Source organism: Protobothrops mucrosquamatus, unplaced genomic scaffold, assembly GCF_001527695.2.
Source record: "Protobothrops mucrosquamatus isolate PMUCROS unplaced genomic scaffold, P.Mucros_1.0 scaffold587, whole genome shotgun sequence".
Taxonomy (NCBI): domain Eukaryota; kingdom Metazoa; phylum Chordata; class Lepidosauria; order Squamata; family Viperidae; genus Protobothrops; species Protobothrops mucrosquamatus.
In genome coordinates, this window is record NW_015386887.1 from 237273 (window position 1) to 248187 (window position 10915).

A 10915-nucleotide genomic window follows, 5' to 3' on the forward strand; every position below is an offset into this window, starting at 1 on the left:
GGGGAGCACGTAGCAGCTTTTCGCCCTCCTGGCGCTCAGCCCTCTGACCACAGGTGTGTCCTTCCACAAGAGCTGGCCAGGTCTTGAGAAGGCCTCTCTCTTTACTCTCCGGTGGTTGCAACGACCTCTCTCGACGTAAGAGAGGGGATCCACGTTCAGACCAAGAGGAACTTGGCTTGGCCAAAGAGATCCAGTCTTCTCTTGAGGGCGGTGAACATTTGCTGAGGGCACGAAGGTTGAGCTCCCTCTTCTTCCCAAAAACAAATCCTCTCTCTCTCTCTCTCTCTCTCTCTCTCTCTCTCTCTCTCTCTCTCTCTCTCTCTCTCTCTCTCTCTCTCTCTCTCTCTCTCTCTCTCTCTCTCTCTTGCTCTTTCCGTCCCTCTTCCTCCCTCCCCTAGTTTCTCTCTATAAATATTAGGTATACATTGATATATGGCTTGTTTCTTGCCGTAATCTGGATCCAGAAAGCAGAAAACTGAACGGTTGACCCCAAAGACGTACAAAACCAAATCTAAAAACCAAGGACACGGTTCCGACGAGATGGACGCGGTATTTTGAGTAACGCATGCTTTCTTCCTCCCCAACCCCACAGCCCGGCCCGCGACCCGCCCTGGATAAGTCCATTTCTGGCGGTCTCGCTTGTTTTTCGCGAGTTAAGGTACAATTAATACAAGTATCCGGCTCGCCGCCCTTTCCCCTCTCCCAGAGATTTCCGGGTCACTCCTCGGGGGCAAAGAGAACGGGAAGGCAGAACCGGTTGAAAGTCTAAAAGTCCCTGGCGCAGAAACGTCACGGGGCTTTTCAGAGTTTGAGCAGCTTGTTAGGAAATAATACTGATAAAAAACGAGAGGCGGGATGGCGCGTCTCCTTGCCTGCGACTGGCTGGCGGGGAAGCTCTCTCTCCATCTTGCTGTGCCTCTTAGCAGTTGGCCCTAGGCGAAGTTGAAGCCATGTTGGTCCCGCTGATTGTGCTCTTGAGCATTGGGATCTAAACAGGCACATTCTCCCTGCAGGTCGCAAGACATGGGGAACGGGATGACCTGTAACGGAAGAACAGAGTTGGAAGGGATCTTGGAGGTCTTCAAGTCCAACCCCCTGCTCAGGCAGGAAAGAGAGCTTGGAGAAACTGGGATTATTTTATTTCTGGACTCTCCTCCATCCTTCTCTCATTCATGTCTCTGTCTCTCTATCTGTCTCTCTCTTTCTCTCTCTCTTTTTCTCTTCCCCCCCCCTCTCATCTATCTACCTACCTACCTACTATCTACCTATCTATCTACCTACCTACCTACCTACCTACCTACCTACCTACCTATCTATCTATCTATCTATATCAAATCCAGGGCTTTTTTTGTCATAGAACGCCCAGAACGGAGTTCCAGCACCTTTTTGGGATGGAACCTTGTAGGGTAAGCAAGGCGGGTTGTATGACGTGTGTGAGTTCCGGCACCTTTTTATTTTTATTTTTACAAAAACACTCTGTCTGTCTATCTATCTATCTATCTATCTATCTATCTATCTATCTATCTATCTATCTATCTATCTATCTATCTATCTATCTATCTATCTATCTATCTATCTATCTACCTACCTACCTACCTACCTACCTACCTACCTACCTACCTATCTATTCTATTCTATTCTATTCTATTCTATTCTATTCTATTCTATTCTATTCTATTGAAGGAGGACATTTAAGATTCAGTGTGCCCAAGACGGGACGTGGCTGGAAGGAGCTTGCATCCCTGTGACTTATTGAACCGCCCCCTCCAAGTTTCACGGGCTCCACCATTGCACCAACGGTTTCCATGCTTCTTGAGAATAGGTTGACCCCCCCTCTTCTTTGTGGCAACCCCTTAGATATTTGAACATTGCTATCATGTCACCCCTAGTCCTTCTTTTCATTGTACTAGACCAGGGTTCTTCAAACGTGGCCCTTTTATGACATGTGGACTTCAACTCCCAGAATTCCTCAGCCAGGCATGCTGGCTGAGGAATTCTGGGAGTTGGAAGTCCACAAGTCATCAAAGGGCTACGTTTGAAGAACCCTGTCCTAGACATACCCAGTTCCAGCAGCTGTTCTTTATATGTTATAACCTCCCGTCCCCTAATCGTCTTTGCTGCTTTTTTCTCTTTCTAGAATCTCAACATCTTTCTTTTTTTTTTTTTACACAGGTGGCGACAAGAGGGACGTGCATTGACCTTATTCGCCCAGCTGTTAGTTGGCCAATGGACAGCAGGCTTGGAACACTTTTAGGAGGTAAGCTGGATTTCAGGCCACGTTCCTGGAAATAATACATTGGCTCTCCTCCAGGCTGGGAACTCAGCTTGAAAGCCTGGTGAGATGCCTCCTCAGACATCTCCAGAGGCTGTTCCATGTAAAACACATTCTAGTAACCCAGCCAGGGCATGTTCGAGGTTTATCAAGGGTTGCTTCAGCAGAAGGAAGCCGATTTCGACAGATTGCATCAGGAAAGGGTGGGGACGGAGGTGGCGGTGGGGAGGTGAGGAACGAAGTCCCTGGTGTCTTTTCCCATCTGCACAGCCAGAGTTAATGGCTTCATTCCACACACACACACACCCTTGCTGGCCAATGCCACAACCTGCTCACCTTTGTTTAAATTCAGAACGTGCAATCTATCCCTACTGACACCCCAACTTGTCCCTTCTAAGGCAATTTAAAGAAAGAAAGAAAAAACATCTACCAGTTTCTCCTGTGACATCCACAGGGGATTCTGGAAATAGACAAGGTATTTATAGATACACTTTCACCACCACCCCAGCCACTCCCCGTGCGTGCATCCACCTGCTTCTCTGCGACATTCACTTGACACCCAAGTTACGCAAAGAAAAGGGATGGGCCAAGTCCGTCTTCCTACCTAGCCTGACAGTTTCTCTTCCGCCCAGAGTTTGATGGAAGCTCAAAGCATTCCTCTCTGGGTCTGGCCCCCAACAAGCAGGACAAGAGTTTTTATTTGTGGACTGCAAGGTATTTCAGACTTATTGCTGCAAGAGAGAGAATTGTAACAAAGGCTTTCAGGGATGCACAGCCCCACGGAAGACTTGGAAGGGGTTCCTAATGCCCTTTTCCCAAGTTGTCCTCCATTCTATTCTATTCTATTCTATTCTATTCTATTCTATTCTATTCTATTCTATTCTATTCTATTCTATTCTATTCTATTCTATAGTAGAATAGAATAGAATAGAATAGAATAGAATAGAATAGAATAGAATAGAGAATAAAATAGAATAGAGAATAGAATAGAATATAGAAATAAATAGAAATAATAAAATAGACTAGAATATAGAATAGAATAGAATAGAATAGAATAGAATAGAATAGAGAATAAAATAGACTAGAGAATAGAATAGAATAGAATATAGAAATAAATAGAAATAATAAAATAGACTAGAATATAGAATAGAATAGAATAGAATAGAATAGAATAGAATATAGAATAGACTAGAATATAGAAATAGAAATAAATAGAAATAATAAAATAGACTAGAATATAGACTAGAATAGAATATAGACTAGAATAGAATATAGACTAGAAGAGAAGAGAATAGAGAATAGAATAGAATAGAATAGAGAATAGAATAGAGAAATAGAAATAAATAGAAATAATAAAATAGACTAGACTATAGAATAGACTAGAATATAGAATAGAATAGAATATAGAAATAGAAATAAATAGAAATAATAACATAGACTAGAATATAGAATAGAATAGAATAGAATTTAGACTAGACTAGACTAGAATAACTGTATTGTCACTTTGAATGTACACTAATTGACATACATTAAAATGAAATTTTGTTGCATTCAGCCGCCCATAGTCATTGGCTGAGATGGGCGGGCGATAGAAACTGGAGAAAGGAACATTAATTACATGGAGGACAGTCATGCTATGAGCTATATTTAATTCCATACGTCCATGCCCCCCCCCCCTAAGTGACACAAAATCTAACTTTGTTTCTGTCCTCGCTTCACATGTTCTCGTCTTCCAAGAAGTTGCTCCTCATGAGTTGGGAAAAGGCTTTCCCAGTTGGAAGGAATAGATCAGAGGTCTTCAAACTTGGCCCTTGTATGACTTGTGGACTTCAACTCCCAGAATTCCTCAGCATAGATAATCAAGGAAAGAGTATTCTTAACTTTTTTTTTTTAATTGTAAGTTTTCTTTCACCGGTAATCAGTAAATTCCTGGACAGGCTTTGTCCTCTGGAACTGCTTTTTTTTTTTTTTTTTTTACAAATTACCTTTGAGACCCTTTCCAGAGTCCCAACAAAATCTAAAATCCTGCAGGTACTTTTAAACGCTGGGCAAAAATGTCTGGGCAAGCTCCTTTGTAAAAACGTTGCATGTGGCTTTAAAATGTTACAGCAACTGAATTCTTAAGAATGAGCTCACCAGCCAAAGAAGTTTGGGGCGGTTTTTTTTATATATATATATATATATATTACTGTTTTTTATAGTCTCTCTCTCACCAAATGTATTCATTCATCGGCTGTGCTGGCCAGGCATTTTTTTGTTAATTTATTCCAAGGTTGGGCCCTTCGTAAACCTCAGCTAGGCTTTTAAAATTCCAAAGGGGACGGAAAACTAGCATTTAGTAAGATAAGGGCAGAAATGCAGTTCAAATGAGGCAGGTGGGCCTCCTTGGAGGAGGAGGCTGAAATACAAGCTGGGGTGGTGGGGGGAATCCTATGCTCTTTTTTCCCTTCTGCTAGTGAGTCCCTGATAGATAGATCCATTATACTTTCAATGGAGCCACGGACTTTAATTGGGTGGGTAAAAACAGGATCTAACAGAACAAGAGATTCCAGCTAGAAATAAGGAGGAATTTTATGACGGTGAGAACAGTCAACCCATAGAACAGAAGTTGCCCTCAGAGGTTGTGGGAGCTTCATCACTGGAAGCTTTCAAGAAGAGACTGGATTGCCATCTGTCAATAACGGTGTAGGGTCTCCTGCTTGGCTGGGTGGGTGGGGGGTTGGACTAGATGACCTACAAGGACTCTTCCAACTCTGATATTCTATTCTTATCTGGGAGCCAGATAAGTGTTAACAGAATAACAGAGTTGGAAGGGACCTAGGAGGTCTTCAAACCTGGCCCTTTGATGGCTTGATGGACTGATCCCAGGATGACAAGAAGGCGATCTTACCTTCCTGGTCTTCACCGTTGACACGCAACAATCTCCATCATCGTAGTTGCAAAAGGCTCGGTTGTTGACCGGATCACAATAATTGTCTCCCCCAAAAGGCTGGAAAAGAAAAGAAAAAAACAAAAAGATGAGGACAATGTCTACTTCCTTGTTAAGTGAACATTGGGAATCGGCTACAATTGCCCGCCGTGAAGACTCTGGAGAATGAGAAGGAAGAGAAATGAATCTTATTAGTGGACAATCCAGAACTGTTCCAGTTAAGTTGCCTAGAGTAGGGCTCTTCGAACTTGGCCCTTTCATGACTTGTGGACTTCAACTCCCAGAATTCCTCAGCCAGTGTGCCTGGCTGAGGAACCAGTTTGAAGAGGGACCAGTTAGAAGAGCCCTGGCATAGGGTTTCCTGCCTGAGCAGGGGATTGGACTAGAACACGGTCTTCAAACATGGTCCTTTCATGACTTGTGGACTTCAACTCCCAGAATTCCTCAGCCAGTGAGCCTGGCTGAAGAATTCTGGGAGTGCAAGTCCACAAGTCATAAAAGGGACAAGTTTGAAGACCCCTGGTATAGGGTTTCCTGCCTGAGCAGGGGGTTGGACTAGAACAGGGGTCTTCAAACTTGTCCCTTTCATGACTTGTGGACTTCAACTCCCAGAATTCCTCAGCCAGTGAGCTTGGCTGAGGAATTCTGGGAGTTAAAGTTCACAAGTCATCAAAGAGCCAAGTCTGAAGACTCCTGGCCTAGAGTTACCTTGTTGTTAATGATTTATTTAATTTATTTATTGAATAATAACTGTCTGGCAGTAGACTTGTGTGGGGGTACCTTGGTTCTTGGGTAAGTGTTCCTATTTATCTCTTATTTCAATTCTCTCTGCAATTCCAGAGTCAAAGGTAAACTTCTCTTTCTACAATAATTGTTTGCTTAGCCATTTATCTGTTAAGACAGGGAGTTCCAAACTTAGCCCATTTAAGACTTGTAGACTTCAACTCCCAGAATTCCTCAGCCAGCCATTCTGCCTAGGGCATTCTGGGAGTTGAAGTCCACAAGTTTTAAAGTGGCCAAGTTCGCAGAGCTACTCCGAATATTGAACCATGTTGTAAAATCTCTATGTTTGTATTTGTATCTACATGTAATTAGCATTGTGGTCTATAAAATAAAGTAAAAGATCTATTGCACCATAGTTGTTTTCGTTCTTCTTTTACAAATCCAGTTAATACAGTTAATTTTGCACAAAAACAGTGTGGTTCCAAAGTCGATGTCATTGGACTGCAGGATTACATCACCCTTGGCACTCTGCCAGCCCCAAAGCCCCAGAAATAAAAGATGATGTCGTCCCCTTTAGAGACGATGTCATTGGAATGCAGTAGCACATCATTTTGGCACTGTGCCAAGGCAAAAGCCCAAAAGCCAAGGCTTTACCCAAAAATAAAAAGATGATGTTGTCCCCTTTATAAGCGATGTCATTTGAATGCAGCATTACATCATTTTGGCACTGTGCCAAGGCTTGCCCCAGAAATAAAAAGATGATGTCGTCGCCTTTGGGGACGATGTCATTGGAATGCAACATTACATCATTTTGGCACTGTGCCAAGGCTTGCCCCAGAAATAAAAAGATGATGTCGTCCCCTTTATAAGCGATGTCATTGGAAAGCAGCATTACATCATTTTGGCACTGTGCCAAGGCTTGCCCCAGAAATAAAAAGATGATGTCGTCGCCTTTGGGGACGATGTCATTGGAATGCAACATTACATCATTTTGGCACTGTGCCAAGGCAAAAGCCCCAAAGCCAAGGCTTTACCCAGAAATAAAAAGATGATGTCGTCCCATTTAGGGCGATGTCATTGGAATATAGCATTACATCATCTTGACACTGTGCCAAGGCAAAAGCCCAAAAGCCAAGGCTTTCCCTAAAAATAAAATGATGATGTCGTCCCCTTTAGAGGCGATGTCATTGGAATGTAGCATTATGTCATACTTGGCACGATGCCACGCCTTCCCCAGAAATAAAAAGATGATGTCGTCCCCTTTAGAGGCGATGTCATTGGAATGCAGCATTACATCATCTGGGCACTGTGCCAAGGCAAAAGCACCAAAGCCAAGGCTTTACCCAGAAATAAAAAGTTGATGTCGTCTCCTTTAGAGGCGATGTCATTGATATGCAGCATGACATTGTCCTTGGCACTGTGCCAAGGCAAAAGCACAAAAGCCGAGACTTTCCCTCAAAATAAAAGGTGATGTCGCTCTCTTTAGAGGCGATGTCATTGGAATGCAGCATGACATCGTCCTTGGCACTGTGCCAAGGTAAAAGCACCAAAACCAAGGCTTTCCCTAGAAACAAAAGAGGCGATGTCACCCTCTTTGGAGGCGATGTCATTGGAATGCAGCATTACATCGTCCTTGGCACCCTGCCAGGCCAAAGAGGGCGACATCATTCTTTTCTATCTGGGGATAGCCTTGGGTTTGGGGCTTTCGGCCTGGCAGAGTGCCAAGGGCGACGTAATGCCGCATTCTAATGATGTCGCCCCCAAAGGTGATGCCATCATCTTTTCTTTCTACAGGGCGGTGTTGGGAGGGACGTGTCGCTCCCACGTAACACCGCTGCTGCGCGAGCTGCACTGGTTACCAGTGGCCTTCCGGGTACGCTTTAAGGTGTTAGTTACCACCTTTAAAGCGCTCCATGGCATCGGACCTGGTTACCTCTGAGACCGCCTTCTGCCACAGATTCCTTCCCACAGACCGGTACGCTCCCACAGAGCGGGCCTCCTCAGGGTGCCGTCGGCCAAGCAGTGTCGGCTGGCGACCCCCAGGGGGAGGGCCTTCTCTGTGGGTGCCCCCACCCTCTGGAACGAACTACCCCCCGAGATCCGGACGATTCCGGATCTCCTAGCTTTCCGCCGCGCCCTCAAGACATGGCTTTTTCAGCAAGCGGGTCTGGCCTAGGGTGAATTTTAAATAGGGACAATTTTAATGATTTTAATAAGACACAGCGACTAATATTTGTTTTTAATTGGTTTTTATTGGGGATAATGTTTTATACTGTTTTAAAATGCTGTGAGCCGCCCTGAGTCCTGTTGGGAGAAGGGCGGCATATAAGTCCAAAAATAAATAAAATAAATAAATAAAGCCTGTCCTTTAGGGAGTTTTTGCCTGTCAAACTGCCGGCCCATGTGCCGGATGCATCATAGCGAAACTGTGCCCACCCCATTGCCGGCAATGGTGAAAAACTCACAATACATCGCAACACGTCATATGACGTTGCGAGTTTGACACCCCTGCTCTAGTTCCTGAATCTTGCAGGTCTCTTTGCTTTACATGACAAAGCTAGGTAGTACATCACTCCGACATCAGATGAAGTCACCACAATGTGCCTGAGATGCCTTGCTCCTGTCTTTTCTTGACCCCCATAGTTTGCCTCCATGGTGCTCCCCAAAGTTGGGGGCCTCCCAGCTTTGTAGAAAAAACTCCACCAGCGAGAGTCCCAAACTTGCTTTTCCAAATGGCAACTGGAGTTCCTTTATTTCCCCCCCACCCTTGGAAGCGTTTCCCTTCTCGTCCATAAGCGTCTTACGTCCAGTTCAGAGCTTCTGGGATGAAAAGCGAGACGTTTTGAAGGGGAAAAAAGAAAAAGAAAAATGAAAACCCAGGAAAATCCAGTCGCCTTTTGGAAAAGCATCTTCGGAGAACAATAACCTGGAGGATTGCAACTGCCCCAAAGAAGAGGCAGTCAAGCTATTCTCCAAAGCTCCTGAAGGCAGGAGAAGAAGCAACGGATGTCAACTAATCGAGGAGAGAAGCAACCTAGAACTAAGGAGAAACTTCCTGACAGAACAATTAACCAGTGGAACAACCTGCCTCCTGAAGCGGTGAATGCCCCAACACTGGAAGTTTTTAAGAAGAGACTGGACAGCCATTTGTCTGAAATGGTATAGGGTTTCCTGCCTGAGCAGGGGGTTGGACTAGATGACCTCCAAGGTCCCTTCCAACTTTGTTGTTGTTGTTGTTGTTGTTATTATTATTATTATTATTATTATTATTATTATTATTATTAGCTATACCCAGCCACGCGTTGCTGTGGCTCAGTCTAGTAAAAGTGTGTGTTGCTTTTACGTCCAACAGATGGCGCTGTTTTTTTAAAAAAAGCATGTTTTTACCTGTCACAGGTGGGACATCTATATAATAGTAGGTATATAAAAACACGCGTGTATTCGAATGCAACTTTGTGTCAAAATTTCAAAGCAATCGGTGAAGAACTTTCAGAGATTTAAGATTTTGAACAAACGAACATTTACATTTTTATTTATATAGATGATGATAATAATAATAATAATAATGATAAAGTTGGAAGGGACCTTGGAGGTCATCTAGTCCAACCCCCTGCTCAGGCAGGAAACCCTATACCATTTTGGACAAATATGATGATGATGATGATGATGATGATGATGATGATTGTCTCTCACCAGACCCTGTAACAAGAGCTTCTAGTTGTGGAATGGATACGGGCAAAGCCTGTAGCTAGGTTGACCCTGATGCTTTAGCTGCCGTGACCTTGAGTTAAGAATCGTTGAATCCCAGGGTCAATTTCTTCATAATAAAATGAAATTTGATGCTGGCATTGATGCTTTTGAGAACAGAGATCCGGTGTCCGTTTCAAAGGCAAAGAAGGAATCCTTCTGCACAAGCAAGGTTTTTAATCTGGATTTCCCTCGCTGAGCAAAGGAAGATTGGTCAAACAGGACCTCAAACATCCCTTCAACTCCTCCGTTCCTTTTCTGCAGTGCTTTTTAAGGGGATAATCCTCTCCCTTTCTCCAATTTGTTTAAGGAAGCTTATCTCATCCTCAACAAAACAAAACAAAAAAACCTCATCCCTTCTAACAGCTTTAAACTGAGAAATATTCTTGATTAAATTTTGCAGGGAAAAAAAAAAAAAGGCATTAGACCCAGAGCTACACACACATGTATCCCTCGAACAAGCAAGCTATTTTCAAGGAGATGAGTTAAGCGCCAAACGTAAACACTGATCTATTAATGGCCCGGTGAGGCAATTTTTAATCATAGACCTTAAGTATTTTTTTTTTCTCTCTCTGCTTGCTGTGTTAAAAAAACAAAACAAAACAAAAACCTCCACGTCTTCTGTGTGTAGAAGCCTCGGCTTTTTAAGGAGAGACTAAAACCTGTGGGTAATTTTTAACTCGAGGAAAAAAAGTGTGAAAAAAACATGATGTAACTGTAAGCAGGAAGCTCGGAAGTGAGAAGAGATAATAATAATAATAATAATTTTTTTTTAAAGGAAGAGAGAAGAGAAACATCGTGGTTTAAATGTTTTGAGCAGGCACACCACCCCTTGCTCTGAGGCTTATATCTGACTATAGAAGATGATAAATGGGAAGGAACAAATAAAATAATAATAATAATAATAATAATAATAATAATAATAATAATAATAATAATAATAATAATAATAATAATAATAATAATAATAATAATAAATAATAACTGTGAGAGGGATCTCGGAGTCCTAGTGGACAATCACTTAGATATGAGCCAGCAGTGTGCGGCAGCTGCCAAAAAAGCCAACACAGTGCTAGGCTGCATTAACAGAGGGATAGAATCAAGATCACGTGAAGTATTAATACCACTTTACAATGCCTTAGTAAGGCCACACTTGGAATACTGCATCCAGTTTTGGTCACCACGATGTAAAAAAGATGCTGAGACTCTAGAAAGAGTACAGAGAAGAGCAACAAAGATGATTA

At 43.0% G+C, this 10915-nt stretch overlaps 1 protein-coding gene across 1 annotated transcript in view; it reads right to left on the reverse strand.

Moving 5' to 3' along the window:
- Positions 1 to 926: 926 nt before the first annotated feature.
- Positions 927 to 10915, reverse strand: part of PAPPA (pappalysin 1) — an 82574-nt gene continuing 72585 nt past the window's right edge. Inside the window, exons 13-14 of the mRNA XM_015817425.1 lie at positions 5163 to 5261; positions 927 to 1040 (exon numbers count right to left, since the gene is read on the reverse strand). Of these exons, the coding sequence (XP_015672911.1) occupies positions 933 to 1040; positions 5163 to 5261 (207 nt within the window). The 3' untranslated portion in view covers positions 927 to 932. The remainder of the gene's footprint in view (positions 1041 to 5162; positions 5262 to 10915) is intronic.